The sequence below is a fragment of the Natator depressus genome, chromosome 1 (assembly GCF_965152275.1).
Source record: "Natator depressus isolate rNatDep1 chromosome 1, rNatDep2.hap1, whole genome shotgun sequence".
In the NCBI taxonomy this organism is placed as follows: domain Eukaryota; kingdom Metazoa; phylum Chordata; order Testudines; family Cheloniidae; genus Natator; species Natator depressus.
In genome coordinates, this window is record NC_134234.1 from 204,704,500 (window position 1) to 204,723,489 (window position 18,990).

The following is an 18,990-nucleotide window of genomic DNA, read 5'->3' on the forward strand; positions in this document are numbered from 1 at the left end:
CATTTTACTCCATAGATACAGTTGGATGGTTAAACTAACAAGAGACATTTGGTGATTTCTTCACCCCAAAATAAATTCCCAATATTGATGTATTTAATAGTTGTTTCCATTTGCATGTATATAAAAGGATAAAAGTGTACCAAATATGTGTTAACTTCCCCCTTAATCAAACAGTCATTTAGTTGATTGACTACATCCCACAGTCTTTCTATAAGTTCTTTCTTCCACACTCCTTGCCGCTTGCATGTTCTGTAGAGAAGAAGCCCATATACACTGTTACAGTTGGGCAGAAACAGGATGCAGTGCAGTCACCACTATGGGACTGGCGGGGTGGCAAATTTGGAGTATGAGCACAGTGAGGAAGAGCACTTTCATTTTTCCTACCTAAATAAAAGTTCTGATTGTCCTGCTCCAACTATTTTAATTATTTCTAAACTGGGTTGGCAAAAAGGAAATGAAATATCCCTACCTGGACATTCTTGTACTGGCTCCTGCAAGACTGCAGTAGCTGGATCACCATATGCCAAAGCAAGGTATTCTTCTATGTCACTATTCCGAAGGAGTTCAGTCCCTGAACCATCAGCATAGACAATGAAGAACCTAAACAATCACCCAAACAAATCTGATTAGTTCCAGCTTACATTAGAATCACACACGTTTTTCTAGGAAAGAACATTGTGATGGCATAATGAGAAAGTGGAAGGTCAAGATGGTGGTATCAAATAACTAAACAAAGGCTACTGAATAAAGAAAATGTGAGCCTACAGATTCATAGAGTCTAAGGCCAAAAGGGACCATTATGATAACCTAGTCTGAACTTTAGTGCAGTACAGTCCATAACATGTCCCCAAGGTAATTCCTAGAGCATATGATTTAGAACAACATTCAATCTTGATTTAACAAATGACAGCAATGGAGAATCCACTATGACCCGTGGTAAATTGTTCCGTTGATTAATAATTCTCACCATTAAAAATGTAATCCTTATTTCCTAGCTTCAGAATTTGTTCAGCATCAACTTCTAGCCTTTGGTTATACTTTTCTCTGCTAGACTGAAGAGCCCATTATTAAATATTTGTTCCCCATGTACAGACTTACAGACTGTAATTAAAAAGAAAAGGAGTACTTGTGGCACCTTAGAGACTAACAAATTTATTTGAGCATAAGCTTTTGTGAGCTACAGCTCACTTCATCAGATGCATGCAGTAGAAAACACAGTGGGGAGATTTTATATACACAGAGAACATGAAACAATGGGTGTTACCATACACACTGTAACGAGAGTGACGTAGAGACTGTAAAAGAATAAATGGACACAAATCAGATGTCAGGAATTATAACATTCAAAAACCAGTCAGAGAACACTTCAATCTCTCTGGTCACTCGATTACAGACCTAAAAGTTGCAATTCTTCAACAAAAAAACTTCAAAAACAGACTCCAACGAGAGACTGCTGAATTGGAATTAATTTTCAAACTGGACACCATTACATTGGGCTTGAACAAAGACTGGGAGTGGATGTGTCATTACACAAAGTAAAACTATTTCCCCATGTTTATCTCCCCCCGCTACTGTTCCTCACACAGTCTTGTCAACTGCTGGAAATGGCCCACCTTGACTATCACTACAAAAGGTTTTTTTTCTCTCCTGCTGGTAATAGCTCACCTTACCTGATCACTCTCGTTACAGTGTGTATGGTAACACCCATTGTTTCATGTTCTCTGTGTATATAAAATCTCCCCACTTTTTTTTCCACTGCATGCATCTGATGAAGTGAGCTGTAGCTCACGAAAGCTTATGCTCAAATAAATTTGTTAGTCTCTAAGGAGCCACAAGTACTCCTTTTCTTTTTGCGAATACAGACTAACATGGCTGCTACTCTGAAACCAGATTGTAATTAAGTCACGCATTCCCTTTTTTAACAGATTGAGCTCCTTCAGTCTATCACTATAAGGTGTGTTATCTAATCCTTTAATCATTCTCATAGGTCTTCCCTAAACCCTCTCCAATTTATCAACATCCTTCTTGAATTGAAGATGCTAGAACTGGATACACAGTCCAGCACGGGTCGCACCAGTGTCAGATATAGAGGTAAAATAACCTCTCTACTCCTACTCGAGATTCCCCTATTTATGCATCTCAGGATTGCATTAGCTCTTTTGGGCACAGCATCACACTGGGATCTCATCTTCAGCTGATTATCTATCACTCTCAAATCTTTTTCAGAGTCACTGCTTCCCAGGATAGAGTCCCCCATCCTGTAAATATGGCCTACATTCTTTTGTTCCTAGATATACTCATTTACATATAGCTGTATTAAAACACATACTGTTTGCTTGTGCACAGTTCACCAAACGATCTAGATCGTTCTGAATCAGTGACCTGTCCTCTTCATTATTTAGCACTCCCCCAATTTTTGTGTCATCTGCAAACTTTACCAGTGATGATTTTATGTTTTCTTCCAGATCATGGATAAAGATGTTAAATAGCATAGGACCAAGAACCAATCCCTGTGTGGTATGTTCGGTTTACCTGGGGGCATGTTCACCATATGTGACAGGAGTATGAACTTCTTTTGGTATTGGTACTAAGTATCCATCTTCCTCACCATCAGAATCAATGCTGGGAATGAAGACAGATGTGCTGCCATCAGCCATGACCTATGATGGAAAACACACATAATCATTTGGGCTATGAAATCTTTTAAAAACAGAAATTTGCTACTAAGTCCAGATGTGAGCTAGCACAATTACAGTTATAGCCAAGTCATCGTTTTGTGCTGGTCAGCTAAATGTTCAGGGTAATAGGAGTAGGAGTGGCAGAGCTAGACAAAATAAATGTTTTTGGCTAAGTATGCCATGTCAAGAATCCTAACCCTAAGTGCCAATGCATAAGTAATACTCAGGGATTTTAAAGTATACATTTGTGGCCAAATTTTCAAAGAAAAGTGTTTAAGTTCCACCTTTACAATATGCAGTTGCACATACAAATGGGTACCTGCATACAAAGTATACATTTGCGGGTCAAATCAGCAAACTGCATACTTACATGAGTACTGACACACTCATGCAATTATTTATTTTATTCCTGAGGGCTTTCTGCACCAAAAAAATAAAAATGATGCGCATAATATTTTAAAATTCTGCAAATTTTCTTTGTCAAATAAATGTGGAGGCTCCAGCATGGCCTTGTGGAGCAAAGGCCACTGGCTGCACAGAGGTTGGAGATCACTGTGCAGCTCCCCCTGGAACATGGACTCAGTGGTGAGGCTGTCCCCAACCTTGGCACAGCACAAGGACTGGGCCTGTCCCAGAAACACCCCAGGGCTCTGCCCCTCCGTGCCAGGTGCACCAAGTGTGGGCAGGCAAGCTCAGTAAGGCAGGATCCAAGTGTGGAGGGGCTTAGTGTGGGGGGGATCCAAGTATGGGGCAATCTGGGAGATCCGGGTACATGGAGGATCTGGATACACAGGGGTTTGTTGGTTTTTTTTTGGTGCTACAGTAATGGGACTCTGCGGGGGGGTTCAGGTGAAGGTGGTTGGGGCTCAGTTGGGGGGAGATGTCTGTGTAGAGCTCGGCAGGGAGGGTTGAGGGCTCAGTGGGAAGGTCCAGATGCTAAAGGAGTGGGGCTCAGTGGGGTGAAGATCCAGGTGCAGCTGGTTGAGGCTCAGTGGGGTGGGGATCCGGGTGTGGGTGGCTCATCAGCGTGGACCACGTGCAGGGGTAGTGGGGCTCATCGGGGGAGTTCTGAGTGCGGGGGTGGGGAGGGTCTGGGTATGAGGGGGTCTGGATGCATGCGGGTTGCATGGATGCGTGAGCAGCTCCCTGTACAGGGATCCCTCCCCCTGCAGCTGAGGAGCAATGGGTGCAGGATGTGTGTGTGTGTGGCGGGGGGGGGGGGAACTGCAGAGCTTCCTGCAGTTGGGGGAGAAATCTGGGTGTGGGTCTGACCTGGTCCCTGATGCTGTGCAGGGGAAAAGGAAGTCCCATCCTCTCCAGCCCAGCTGAGACTAGCAGTTGAGCCCACCGCAGGGTAGGAGCCATCATCCAGGTCTTCCCCAGTCCTATCCCCTGCCCCACAGTGATTTACCTCTCTGACAGCTGCCCTGTGCACCCAAAACATAGTGCATGACTGCTCTTGTGACTTCCCTATACTTCCCTGTCAGAAAGTCATTTTTCTGCAGGGAAGCCAAGAAATTTTCAGGGGACATAAATTCTGCACATGCACAGTGGCGCAGAATTCCCCCAGGAGTATTATTTGCATTTTCATGAAAATATATAGTGAACATAATGTAGACATCTACTTTCCAAAATGTAGTTCCTGATAGCCCCATGATAATAATGATTAGGATTTTTAATTAAATTATTAAATAATTAAAACATACATGTAAATGTGAGATAGGTAAGTAAGAAATACTGTCCAAGGTTTTCAAAGCTGGGTACGTAAAGTTAAGCTTGTGTATCCATATTTAGATATCAACATTTATATGGTTCCATATTCAGAGGTGCTGAGCCACTGAAGGTAGTGGCAGCTGTGGGGTGCTCAGCTTCACTGAAAATCAGGCCACTTCTATTTAGGTCCTAATTAAATACCTTGATGGAGGTTGGGAACTCCTAGCAGGTGGGTCTTTGACCTACAAGCAGCCTCAGATTTGGTGAAGCTGATGGGTGTGCTAGCCACTTTCCATTCAGGCTAACTGAGAGAACAATTAAATGTCCCTTTGTTTAGTTAAAAAAAAAGGAGTACTTGTGGCACCTTAGAGACTAACACATTTATTTGAGCATGAGCTTTCGTGAGCTACAGCTCACTTCATCGGATGCAGCTCAATGCATCTGATGAAGTGAGCTGTAGCTCACAAAAGCTTATGCTCAAATAAATGTGTTAGTCTCTAAGGTGCCACAAGTACTCCTTTTCTTTTTGCGAACACTGACCAACATGGCTGCTACTCTGAAATCTTTGTTTAGTAATAGTTCAAACAATGGAAACCACTGCCCGAAGACTAGACTGAATGCAGGGAGACAGAGAAGAGAGAACACCAAGAAAGCCAAGAACAAGCAGCTTGAAAACAAGACACAGAAAGAAAAGCACTACTAGTATGGTCCTGAGAGAATGTCAAGAGCTTTCTGGGCAGAGTGTTGACAGACCTGGAACTGTGAACAAATAAACTGCCCCCTGTGTATGTTCCTCTGTGTTCAGAGAAACAGTGCTTTGTGTACATTTTTCTAACTAAAGAGGATTGCATCAAAGAAATACCTGAATCTATCACCAATTTCTCCTAACTTAAACAACCCCTGCATTGTATAGAGAGTTAGGTGCCTAAGAAAGTGATTTGCAGAAACTGAAAGAGGAGCTACCTAAGTTAGCCACAAGTAACATGCGGGGTGCAGGAAGGGGCTGAGGGCCCTAATCCACAGAGGTACTTTGATGCCTAACTCTACTCAGGATTCGCAGCCATGAACCCTCTCCTGGAGGTGCCTAAGCCAGGTCAGCCTTTTTGAGAAAGAGAGACCCATCCCCTTATAACTCTGTTTTCAAATCTCTACTCTGCCTACTTTGGAGCAGGTCTCCCACATTCTAGATGAGGGCCCTATTCACCAGCCTATAGCATATTCTGGCATGCATTTCTCGCAATCTCTCTTCTTGAAGCTGTTCCACTTTTTATAAATAATTAAATATTCACTAGGTCAGAAAGTGAGAAAAAGCAAGATGTTGACTCTACAGTCCAATGCACTTACAGTACCAGGGATATGGGAGACCTCTGTTCAAGTTCCAACTCCAAAGCAGGCAGAACAGAAATTTGAAAACAGGTTTCTCACTTTCCAGGTGAGATCCCTACCCAGTGGGCTACTGCATGTTCGCACCCCCCCCCTCCACTTTCTTTTGTATAAGTTAGGTGTGCTCTGAACATGCCCATTGAATTGGGACCCACAGGTGCGTTAGGCAGGGGAACAACTAGTTTGAGAATCCCACTGGGTTTAGGTATGAATGAAGGCTCAGAGAAGCTCATTAGTTGTGGGGCAGCATCAGTATTTAGGTGGCTTTGCACTTGCCCATTGGAGGGAACTTAGGCACCTTTGGGTCTGTAATGCAATGCTAAACTTTATTATACTGTTCAGTCACAAGGTGGCAATGTGTTTAACATACCTTATTATTTAAACTAACCTCAGCCATACCTGGCAGTACATTAAAGAATCTTATGGAAGACACATCTTACGGTGTATCTCTCTGAGAAGGAGGCTCTGTAGCTAGACTATATCTGGTACAGAAGCCTGACTTTCTAGTAGCAGCCTTGCAATCTACCATGTACAAGATGTATATGACATGGTGTCAGAAGTAAACTAGTGCCAAAGGAGAACAGACACAGAAGGAACAAAGCAACAAAGGTTGAATACAGAAGGAAAGAAAAAGCAAAGAAAAAACAGGTTGTAGGATGGATCTCATCACCATGCCACTCTTTAATGCCCCAGAGAACTTCAGTTTTGACAAACCTTCAGAATGGACAAAGTATTTTGCAAGATTTTGCATTGCAACCAAACTTCACATGGAAACTGGAGACATTCACGTATGTTCTTTAATTTATGCTGGGGGAAGCAGGCAGAGAATATCTTTAAATCTTTTACCTTTACTGAAGAGAGTCAAAAAGAAAACTATGCAAGGTTTCTGGCTATGTTTGATTCATACTTTATATTCAGAGAAATGTGGTTTATGAAATGCAGGTTTTTACCAGAGAATTCAAGAACCTGGAGAGAATTTTGAATGTTTTATAAGAGCTATGTATGCATTGGTTGAAAACTGATTTCAGGACTACAAAATTGAAAATAGAGACAGGCTGGTTACTGGATTAACACATAAAAATCTTTCACAGAAACTACAATTCTGAGCAGGCTTAACTTTATACACTGCTATTCAAATAGCAAAGCAATTTCAGCTGGTGAAACAGCAAAACCTAGAGCAATTTGCCACACCTGAAAAACAAGAAACTAGTTCAGAAGCTGTTAAAAAATGCAGCTTGAGTTCTACAAGTAATTACCATAAGATCCCTAAGCCTAAAAGGGACATAATCCAGGCAAACAATAAAGCTTTTCAGCCTAAATGCAGAAGACATGGAAAAATTCGTAGCCCAAGAGATGATGCATGGCCAGCCACAGGTGCAAGGTGTAATAAATGCACAAAATATAGACATTCTGCAGATGTTTGCCATACCAAGGCAGTCAGGGAGTTGACTAATATTACAGACAATCAAGAGCCATTATTTCTGGGATCTGTCATATGGTGATGATACAGAGCCAGTCTGGAGAATGAAACTGAATATTCATGGCAAGACTACTGACTTTAAAATTCACTCAGAATAGATGTCACAGTCATCTCAGAAGCGACTTGTAATCATCTTTGACCGCTCCCAGCACTGAAATCACCGGACACAGACTTTACTAACCCTGGAGATATTCTGAACTGCATGAGCCAGTTCACCACAGAAACAACTTACAGAGAGAAAAGCTTTGCATTCAGAGTGTATATGATCAAAGGATCAAAGACAATGACCTTCTCAGCTGCAGTGTGGCAGCCACCATGGGCCTAGTAAGAAAGGTGGAAGAATTCAACAGAATATTTGGTGACACTGGACTTCTGAAAGGAGATGTGGTACAAATAACCTTGAGACAACACTGAACCATACAGTATACATACACCTTGCAGGATTTCTATGCCATTGCTTCATAAAGTAGAAACTGAATTAGAGAGAATGTAATAGATTGGCATTGAGAAAATCTCTGAGCCAACAGTCTGGTGTGCCCCAGTGACACTGATTATAAAGAAAAATGGAAAAATAAGAATATATGTGGATCTTAAAAGACTTAATGAAGCAGTTGTGAGAGAAAAATGCATCCCAACACTGAATGACTCCCTCCCCAAAGTGAAAGGAGCTACAGTATTCTTCAAGCTGGATGCCTCAAACAGATTCTGGCAAATTCCTTTAGCCAAAGAGAGTGCTAAACTGATTACATTTATCAAAACCATTGGGAGATTTTGCTTTCAAAGATTACCTTTTGGGATTACCAGTGCACCTGAAATTTTCCAAAGAAAGATGACAGAACTGTTAATGAACAGAAATGGAGTTGTAGCTTTCATGGGTAATATTTTGATATATAGGTCTTTGATGGAAGAACATAAAAAAGCTCCCAACGAAGTCCTAACCCTAATCAGTCAGCCTGGACTGAAGCTAAACAAGGAAAAGTGCATTTTCCACCAACACCACTTTGGGACACACAATAAACAAAGATGGAATCAGTCCTAGCCCTGAGGAAGTAAAAGCAATTTGAGAATTGAATGCACCAATGAATTACAGAATTGAGATGCATCCCGGGGGATGGTAAATTACCTTGGTTGATCACTGTAGAAAGGTCTTGTAGGTATGAAACAACTGAAAAAACTGTTAAAATCCAATACATCTTGGCTATTTTCTAAACCAGCTGTGTGCCTAGGACCTATTGATTTCAAAGGGATCTTGATGCCTAGATACTTCTGCAAATCCCACTAGGTGCTTAATACCATTACAAATCTGGTCCTTGGTCTCTCTCTCTGTGAGTGGATATATATATATTCACTGTGGAACAGCTTCCTCAGCTTGTCCATAGTTTATTGCTATTATACATGAAGCTTGTAGTACTGTCTATAGTTTTCAATTACTTATAACTTTGCCAGACTGTTTGAGCTTAAATTTTCCATTCTAGTTTTCTTCCTGAGGCTGAAGGATTTGGATAGTTTCAGCAAAGATGGTTCAGCTGTTTCTGGGAATGAGGTTAGTGAAAAATAGGTATTTTTGTCAATGGTAAAACATTTTCCCAATGAGTTCTTTGACGAGCTCTTGCACCTCCATGCTTTGGAGCAAAAACTTGAAATTTGACTGGGGGATATTTCAGAAGTCAGAGGGGTGCCTTTTTTTGTCCCTAGGAAAATCTTTCTAGATTTGTCTGAGTTACAAGCTTCTGACAATTTCCATTTGCATATGCTTGGTACAGCTTTTTGTAGGCTTGCTGCTACAATCTCTAAAAACTCTGTCTGCACTGATTATTCTCCAGACCTACAAAGCTGCTACATGCCAAATAAACTGAGGGCTTGGCTACACTTGCAGATGTAGAGCGCTGGGAGTTAAACCAGCCTTTGGAGACTGCAGCCGGGAAAACACTGCTGTGTGTTTACACTGTCAGCTGCAAGCGCACTGGCATGGTCACATTAGCAGCCCTTGCAACGCCACAAAGAGCAGTGCATTGTGGTAGCTATCCCAGTGTGCAAGTGGCTGCAGCGTGCTTTTCAGTATGGGAAAGCATGCTTTTCAGCATACTAGGAGTATGCTCCTAGGCTCCACTCAACTTCCTACATGGTAGTCACACACTGGTTCAGCAGCAGCAAACCTCTTTGGCCTAGGGAAGGTGTGCTGGAGGGGGAGCCAAATGATCATCTAGTGATTGGTGTTAATAATTCTTTGCAATTCCCAGCTCTTGTTATTGGACAAGGGCTCATGAACCTGCTTAAACCTGAGTGGTTGCAAAAGATCACTGCTAGAACTGAGAATAGAACCCTGTTTCTAATATGGTAAAGACCCAAGGCTTATCCCTTTAGCCACACTACCTTTCAGAATGAATGTGCCGGCTCTAGGTACTGAGCTATACTCTCTGTAACTGTCAGACCACACTTCCTTCCAAAGCAAGGAATAGGATCAGGATCCCTTATTCCCAACATTCCCCTCTGACTACCAAATAACTCGTGTAAGCAAAATGTGTTTTGTGTCCCCCTTTTGTAGCTTATTCACATACAGAACAACACCCTATTACTACTACTAATTATTTCTTTAATTCAAATGGTAATATATGATCATGTCATGAGAGACTGTTTTACAGGCCTCATTTAGTGCACCAGATTGACAGTGAATGAATCAGAAAGTTGCAAGAAGTGAAAGGATATTCTCTTGGGGTTCAGGTGCTGGCATGAACTGCAGGAAATCTGGATTCTATTCCAGACTTTGCCACAGACTTCTGATGTGATGCTGGGCAAGACTATATCCCAGCACACATACATAAGGGACCTGGATTATGGTTGCACAAGTAACCTCAATTCTTCCATTTCCCGGCTTTTGAATGGTTGACTTTGCAACCTTATGATTTTTTTAATGTAGCTTTTTGTATGTAGTTGTAGGTTTCATCACCTATTATTAAGGTTACCCAACACTTCCTGTAATAAGACCCTGTTTTCAGTTGCTTTTATAACTTTGCCAGCCTTTAACTGTTTTGTCTAAATTTAAAATTTCCAATGATCTTTTCTCTGAATAGCTCTTACATCCTCATGTTTTGCATTGGGGACTTGAAATTTGGAAGAGGGAAAGCCTTTGTTTCTGGAATGTGTCTTTTGCTGTCTCCACGAATGTCTGCCCAAATCTGGCCAACTTAAAAGCCTTTGAAAAAATCATAATTTGCACATGATCATGAGAGACTTCTTCGATTTTAGCGGCTAAAATCTCTGAAGATTTCATCCTCTCTGAGCATGCTCCATCCCCTCACAGTTCCTAGTTCTGATGAGACTGTGCGTGTGCTGTCCTCACAGAGTGTTCGAGCATACTCCAGCCCAGGGTTACAAGGGTGAAGTCAGAATTTTTCTATAATGGCTGTTCTGAGCTGTGGTGGGGCTAAGCACCAGAATAGAAAGCAAGGAGCCTTGTCTCTCTTATGGTCTCAGTTAAGGCTGGATGGAAAATAAGAATTATGTTTCATGAAAATTTTCCAGGTTTCAACATTTGTTCTGTTTCACTGCAGAATTTACTTTTGTAAAGTTTTTGCAAAACATTTCAGTTTTGATGAATCACCATTTTCTGGCAAAAAACTGTTTTATTGAAAAATTCCTGATGAGCTCGACTCCCGGTGACCCTTCTGGCACCCAAGCATCGAAGGACTAGTCCATCTGATTCAAATACAAAGGGACAAAAGCCAGCCCATGGGGTGGGAAAGGAGTAGATTGGGACAAAGAGTTTGGTGAGACTGGGACTGGAGGTAGGAAGAAATGGGGACTATAAGTGGCTGAGATAGGAGACTGTGACTGGGAGATTCTGAGGGAAATGGGGGAAGACTGGAAGTCAGTTGATTGGCGGGGAACACAAATATCAGACACAGTGCTGGGTGGTGGTGGGGGAGAATAGGAATGCCTGGACAAGGAGACTGGGACTAGATACCAGTGGGGTGAGGGGAAACAAGGGCAGTGGGGAGGGGAGACAGATGTGACAAAGAGCTATGGTGTGTAGTAGGAAGAGGGCCTGAAACATAAGCCCTTGTATCTGAGCCCTGGTATGAGACCTGAGGCCTGGGCTAATGTAGTGGTCAAAACTTTGCTAATATAAAGCAAAATCAGGCTGTGAGCTAGAGGCAGGCCCTTCTCATAGAATCTGGCAAGAACTGGGCTGATATTGCAAAAACACATATTCCTAAGAGGAGCTAGGCACAGAGCACTCACGCAAACACATTCCAGAAGGTTGGTACCAGAACACCTCAATACCAACACATTCCCTAAAGATAACAGGAACATGCTGACCCATTCTAAAGATAAGGTTAGAGATGTACAAGGGGCTGGGTAGTAACTGGCTATGTCAGAGGGTGCCAACTAACTACGTCAGAGGGGCAGTGCGTAACTTGTTTGTATCGATGTATAAAAAGATATCTCAGAGGGATTGTTTTTGGTTGCCCTAGGGGATAATGGAAAGTACTGCCATTAACTGAGCTAGTCCATTGCAACGGGCATACATGTGTGAGTATACCTGTAACCATTGAGCCAGGACATTAGGACTGTGCTTCGTTGACAATAAACCTGACCACATGCCTTCACTACGAACCGAGTCTGTGCATTTATTGGGCCGTTCGATTGGAGCCTGCTGTAAGGGCTATCTGGCCAGAGTCAGTACAGCACGCAGAAAGAACACACACATGCAGCCAAACATCTATCAACATGGAGTAAGGGAAGAACTGGGACTGGCTGGACAAAGAGACTAGGACAAGGAGCCAGTGAGGGTGGAGACCGGGGCAAGAAGCTGGGCAATGGGTAAGGGGAGGGACTGACATTGGATTATGAGTCCAGGGAGGGAGATTGGTACTGGAAGACAGTGGGGGGAGAAGGGGAGAGATATATTGGATGAGGAACTGTGAGTGGCTGGGTAAGGAGTTTGAGACTGGATGCGGGATGGGAGAGATTGGAAGGGTGGAGGGGAGACTGGGATTCAGACAGTGAGTCCAGTGTTTGAAACTAGGACTGGTGGTGTAAGGAGACTGGGACTGGGCTGGTAAGTCTGAAGAATGGTGACCGGAACAGGTTAGGCAAGGAATACAGGACAGAGACAACAAATTAGGGGTGGGGAATAGATAGGTCATTGGAAAGGATGGAGCAGAAGGAGTCAAGCTTGGGGAGAATGGGCAAAAGAGTCTGTGTCCACTAGAGTAGACTCCCCTTGAGAGCCTGGAATGGAACTCTAGATTCTAGAGTTTCATCATTCCTCTACTGTCAGCAAACCTCTGTGAAATTCACTGGCAAAGTCTGTGTCCCACTCCTTCCAATGTTGGCCCACAGAGAGGATGACAACGTACTACTATTATCAATTACTCCTTTGCTCAAGTAAGTAGCTAAGGTCTGTGTGTGGTGGATCTAAAAGTTCCAACCCTACTGATTGTAGCTAATTAGTTCATTTTTTTATCATTGTACCATGTGATGTCATGGTCAACTCATATGCTATTTCACATATAATCAATGCTTGCAAAATAGATTTAAGTTGTAGGATTATAGAAGTATAGGATTGATAAGTATTTAGGAATGATGAGTGTGTATTAGGTATATAAGTAAAGCATGGCTCAAATACAAGGCCTACAGCCTGAGACCTGTAAGATTTTAGCTTAGCCATACTAGGCCATAGGTTTAAGAATGTTTGACATGAGTGAATGACCTAGGAATAACCCTATGCTCGTAAGGTCACAGGGTTACTGCATGAGATGTGCCAATAGGTGAGGTTACAGAAAAATGGATTGCAATAAACTGCAAATATATTGTCTGAGACCATGAGACACCGGATTGTAACATATTTAAATGTCTGTCCTGACTGCAGGATACATGTCATGCATAAATGCTAATGAGAATAAGAGGAACTACAAACAACCTATGAAAAACAGGGCACACCAATATTCATGGGGTGTGAAAGTACAGATATGGGAAAGGCGGCTGACTAACACCTTCATGCATATGTATAAGGTGTTAAGTGTGGCCAGAATTACAATACAAAAGAGGGTTGCCTGGTTGGGTAAAAGTGGGAAGACTCAAGGGATGACCCCACAAGAACCCCAGCAGGAACTATCCCTCTTGCAATTATCGTCTATAGAGTGGTCCATCAGACCCACGAATATCTTTGAGGATATGATTACAAATAGAGTTATAATTATTGCATAGGTTTTTGCAGGATATCTATATGCATGGGTAATTGTAACTTTACTTATTGCTTTAATAAAACTTGTAGTACAGATAAGACTTTGTACTTCTGATTGTGTCTGTGGTCATTGTCCATGGACTTCGTGTGTTCCTAGAGCCTCCACATTTGAGAAGAGCACCAGAGACAATTTCACTCTGTTGTATCTAAAACTGTAGCAACTGGAGCTGAACCCATGGTAGTGTAATCAGTAAATTCACTTTAAATAAAATAAAAGGCTACATGATGAACATGGGTATCAATATGATGCCACATAACAGAATTTCTGATTTTCTATTCGCTTTTTTTAAAAACTAGGAAATCACACTCAAAAAACTACATAAACATACATTATTAAGGTTGCAAAGTCAAGCACTCCAAAGTCAGGAAATGCCAGAATTAAGGTTGCCTGTGCAATCTTGATTTGCCCCTTGCCCCTTACATTATGACACAGTCTTTAATTACATGACCACATATTATTTTTTCCACATGACCTCTGACTCATTCAGTGCACAGGATAGACCTACTCTGGGGTGAATCAGGATTGTGCAAAATGAAGGAGGTTGTTGTCTGTGGAAATGCTACACATCATTTGTTGTACAAGTCTGAAGATATGTTGTGAATGAAGCAGGAGATTGCAGGAAGAGAGGAGAAGGTCTCATGGTTCTGGCAGTTGATGATGCTGTATTCTATAGAACTGTATTCTATACCTGCCTCTGCCTGTGTGATGCTGGAGTCACAGGTGATCCCTAATTTTTCATTTTCTGGGTGCCCAACTTGAAACCTTGGGGTCTGTTCTGAAAAAGTGCTGAGCATTCATGGCTGCAAGTAAAGTCAACTGAAGCTGTGTTTTGAACATGTAAAATGCTACATAATGCTAAATACTCTGAGAAATCAGGTCATAGGTGTCTTAGATTGGATACACAAAATTAGTGGAAACTTTTGACCTTAATCTTTCTGTACCTCAGTTTATCATCTGTAAAATGGGACTAATACCACCTCATCTCACAGGGATGTTGTGAAGTTAAATTAATTAATGTTTGTGAAATATTAGCTACAACAGTGATAAGTGCCATAGAAAAGCCCAAGAGGAAATTAAAAATTCTGTCTTCAGAGCAAGGTTTGAATAGCATGCAGTAAATAAGGGCTGGGCCCATACATTGAACTATGAAAATAAAACAAATTATTGCATTGCTGCTCATTTAGTGAGCACTGTCCAGCTTGTGCATTGAATGACCCTGGGGCCCTGTGAAAAAAAACAGTATGTGATCATGTAATTAAAGACTGTATCATAATGCATATACCCATGGGTGATTGTGATGGAGTGCACAAACCTTACACTGGAAAGGAAGGGGTTAAAGTACCACTCTTGAGTCAGGCAGCCCCACCCCACAGCACCTGCAAAGCCTGCACAGGCTGGAGGAGGAGCTTAAAAAGGGGAGCAGAGTAGCTCAGTGGGACACAGATAGTGGATGTGAGCTCACCTGCATTCTGAGCTCCTGGGAAGAAGCATCACAGGAATTCTTGCTGTCTGAGGCTGACTACAGAGACCTGACCAAGTCTACAAAGACGGGACCAGTGACACTATGAAGGTCGAGACTGTATCTTTGTGTTTAAGTTATTTACTTTACCCTGGGGGAAGAGAGGGGACCGGCAGGAAGTGATCCAGGGAGTAAGCCATATAGTCTCCCAAGGTGCAGGACTTAGCCGTGTACCATTGAGCCCTGGATCACAGCCCAGTGGTGAGGGTGGGCCCGAGCTCCCTACCAACCCCTAAAGAGGGACAACCCTAGGTGGGGAACCTAGTTGTAGGGAGACCCTGAAAATATGAAGGTCTGGACCACATGACCCTGACCCAAGGGGAAAGCCCTGAATCCCCTGCTGAGTTCTGAAGACCTTCCCATTATCAGACTCTTCATATGTAGTTGAAAGTGTGACCTGGCTGGAGGGCTGTGTCATGGAGAGGGCAGATCACCACAGGCAGAGCTGTAGTAAGAAAGTAGAACACCTGGGAGTAAGACAACCTCCCACATCCCTGCCTGAGCCCTAGGCGGCACTGGCAGTGAGTGTTCCCTTTCACAAGGCTGAATTAAGCTAGCAAAGGAAGCTGGAAAAATGAAAGCTGGTTGCAAACCTAACTATAAAGAAGTTATGGTAAGAAAAAGATTACATGTGGAAACACACCACCACTTAGCACCACACTGGAAGCACAATACTGAATCAGAAAAAAACACCTCCTGATTAGTAACCAATGTGACTTCCTACCCCCTAGATGCTGCTTCATGGACTTACGTCCCAGTACTAACTAATAGCTCAAACCCATCTAGCTTTTAAGATCAGAAAGGATCACAACACAAAGCAGTGTGACTCTAGAGACTGAATCATACCTTTTACATCTAGTTTTGCTTTACTGAGTAGTTTAGGGTTAAATTTTTTGGTGGGGTTTTGTAAGAAAATGATCAGTATCCTTTCCCCTCTTCAGATCCCTACTCTTATAGCTACTTCCTTTGCCTAGATTAGTGCAATAAGGCACATTAATCAGTGTAACTTTACAGATGTGATGCAACTGCACACCAAGGGTCTCATTTTGTGTGACACTTCTTACTTACCTCTAAAGGTGGAGGAGCTCCAAAAGTCACTTCCAGACTGAAGTCCACTCTATTCTGAGGTACCATATCCAGTGCCCGGCTGCTGTGACATTTGGTTGGCTAAGCTGCCCACCCACAGTATTAATACTACAGGGCTACAAAGCTCTCCATTTACAAAGTGGGTAAATAAATAAATACTTAACACAAAATACAAGCTCTCACTTCTTTCTTTGTATTTTACCTTGAAAAGGTTCCCTTCAGGATCCAGCACCTCACAGATAACATTGGAGGTGTGTTTCATAACGTATCTCCCTGCTCGTTTCTCCTCACGCTTGCAGAGAAGCTGAGTTTTATTGAAAATCTCATGGGAATAAACTGCTGAACAATCGTCATCAATGAAAAGGCAGCCGGTACTGGAGGGTAACACCTGCCATAACAAGAGGAGAGGAGGTTCAGCTGCCAATGGTTGACTCCTGAGTTTAGAAGCAATATGAAAATGAGCAACTGTTGAATTCAGGAAGAAAAATCCAATCCACACCTTTAATATTTAATTATCCTGTTTGGAGGGAGTGGAGAGGGAAACAGAGAAAGACAAAGCCCACAACATAGGCTGATGTTAGTCTGTGCAATATTTTAAACATTAACATTTTTAATATGAGAGCAATTTTGAATTGGTTTCTGAAGTAAATGGGAATCCACAGAGTTGTGGAGTTTGAGTATAGGTGGAGTGGCCACATTCTGCACAGTTGGAATCCGGACAGGATGTGGAAAGGCCATAGAAAGGGAGTTATGATAGCTCGGGTAAGAGGAGACAAAGGCAGGGATGAGAAGTTCAGAACACATAAACACATACATTACACTATTATAATCTTAGACTAATGCTCACCTGATACGTTCCCTGTGGCTTTGCTATAATAGATGTCCCATCTCCAAAGATGGTACAACAGGTGCTGTCTTCACAGTTTGTTATAACCGTAGCAAAGTCAGGATTCTCCACTCGTATGCATTTTACTTTCCTTCTGATGGTTTGTGGGGATTCACCTAAGAATGAACACAGGTTAGCCACACCAAACAGGAGGACATGAACTGTGGGAAAATCTGTGTCTCAGTTTCTTTATCTCTAATAGGGTTGGTCCTTCAGCTCTTGCACAGGGCACCTTGTTGAACTCTTCTGCATAAAAATTCCTTTAATTGAAGGCACCTGCTCTTATATTCTCAAAGCAATCTGTAGGTTTGGGATTCTCTTAGACTCTGCACTGTATTTGGAAATCCAAGTAGCTACAATAGCAGAAAATCCTCACTACCATATACGGCTTGTCAGAAGATTATGTGTAGTCTATCAAATGTAGACCTAGCCACAATAATCCATGCATTTGTAACATGTAGGCTGTACTATGGAAATTCTTTATATCTGGGAAGGAAGCCCCATGCTGTGAGGAAATGTATCAGCCCACCTGTTCAGCAACACAGGTCACAGGGAACACACCATCCTGGTATGCTATTCTCTGGACTGGCTTCCATTTGAATACAGAATCCAGTTCAAAGTCCTACATAGTCCTACCTGAGTAACCATCTCTCCCTTCATGACCAGAACCTCCCACTACATTCCACTAGAACAATGTCACTGTCAACCAATAGGAGTTGGCATCTGACCCTGAGAGACAGAACCTGCACAGCAACTGGACCAAAGGGACATACTGCCAGAAGGAATACGAATGACCATTAGCCTCACTGCATTCAAAGACAAATGTAAAATGCACCTCTTTGCACCTAGGCTTTCTCACAATAGTATTGACATTCTCACAGATTCAGTAATTTAAAAATCAAACACCCTCAGTATGCTTGTTGGTGACAGGAAAGAAAGAGGGGGATTTTTTTTTTTAAATAATGAGAAGTATGCAGCTACTACTACAGTGATAAGGGTCAAATAAGTACCTTGATGGATGGATGGATGAAAGACCTGCTTGTTACCTTTCTTTGCCACAGTGAAGTGTATTATAACAACTCCTGAAGAAAGAAAGTTCTCCAAAGAAGCCCATCCTAGACAACTGAGATATCAGATTTGTTGTGTAGGCTATACATATAACACGGTTGGAAAATTTATTGTTTATGTTGAAAGATCACAGTTTTACAAGATACAGGAGTGGGAATTGCTCCCTTTTTGTTTTTACCTATTTCTTCATTATCCTCAGATACAAAAGGTTCCTCATAATCTTGATAAAATGTGGTGATTCTAGTACCATCAGCATGATCCACTATCTTGGTATCATCCTTTTTCTGAATCATTAGCACCTTGTCTTCTCGCATTATCATAACCTGGAAAGGTAAAAGAATACTGGTTTCCACTAGCTCTCAGATACCACTGTAACAGCAGTATCAATACATTAGATAGATAAGATAAGACACTGCACATTTGACAAAGCTAAACAACACAATTTTATATAGCTCAGTGGTTTGAAAGTTCAGAGGTTTTTCCGAATCTAATACCTTCGTATCTTTAAGAGTATAATATTAGAGATCTAAGGAAACATCCAATGAGCAAATGCTATCAGCCAGATCTTTAAACTCAGTAGGATAGAACTATGATATTAGAATAGCAGTACCATTCCATTAACTGGGTCAGTTGCCTGATAAGTTAACAGTGGCTTCAGATCCATTCTGTTTGCTCCCTTAGTGCCCACTTGAATGCCTGATGGGGTGGTTGTTATCCAGGTGCCTATCTGGTTGTCTATGTGTTGTAGCAGAGTAGGCAGGGGTTCCTGAACAGCAGAATCAGGCAACTCATACTTGGCTGCTGGTGCTGTGCTACCCTTGTGGCCACCCTTTCCTGTAAGAACAGAAACAAACACCTATGGGTTAGGTCAGTGTAATATGTAGTACAGAACTTCAAAAGATGTGTCAGTAAACTATAAACTTTCC

At 42.1% G+C, this 18,990-nt stretch overlaps 1 protein-coding gene across 1 annotated transcript in view; it reads right to left on the reverse strand.

The window, feature by feature from the left end:
* The window catches only part of SPAG17 (sperm associated antigen 17), a 292,210-nt gene that overhangs the window by 44,158 nt on the left and 229,062 nt on the right, over nucleotides 1–18,990 (reverse strand). Inside the window, exons 28-33 of the mRNA XM_074975143.1 lie at nucleotides 18,675–18,898; nucleotides 18,243–18,387; nucleotides 16,958–17,112; nucleotides 16,313–16,498; nucleotides 2,533–2,660; nucleotides 470–600 (exon numbers count right to left, since the gene is read on the reverse strand). Of these exons, the coding sequence (XP_074831244.1) occupies nucleotides 470–600; nucleotides 2,533–2,660; nucleotides 16,313–16,498; nucleotides 16,958–17,112; nucleotides 18,243–18,387; nucleotides 18,675–18,898 (969 nt within the window). The remainder of the gene's footprint in view (nucleotides 1–469; nucleotides 601–2,532; nucleotides 2,661–16,312; nucleotides 16,499–16,957; nucleotides 17,113–18,242; nucleotides 18,388–18,674; nucleotides 18,899–18,990) is intronic.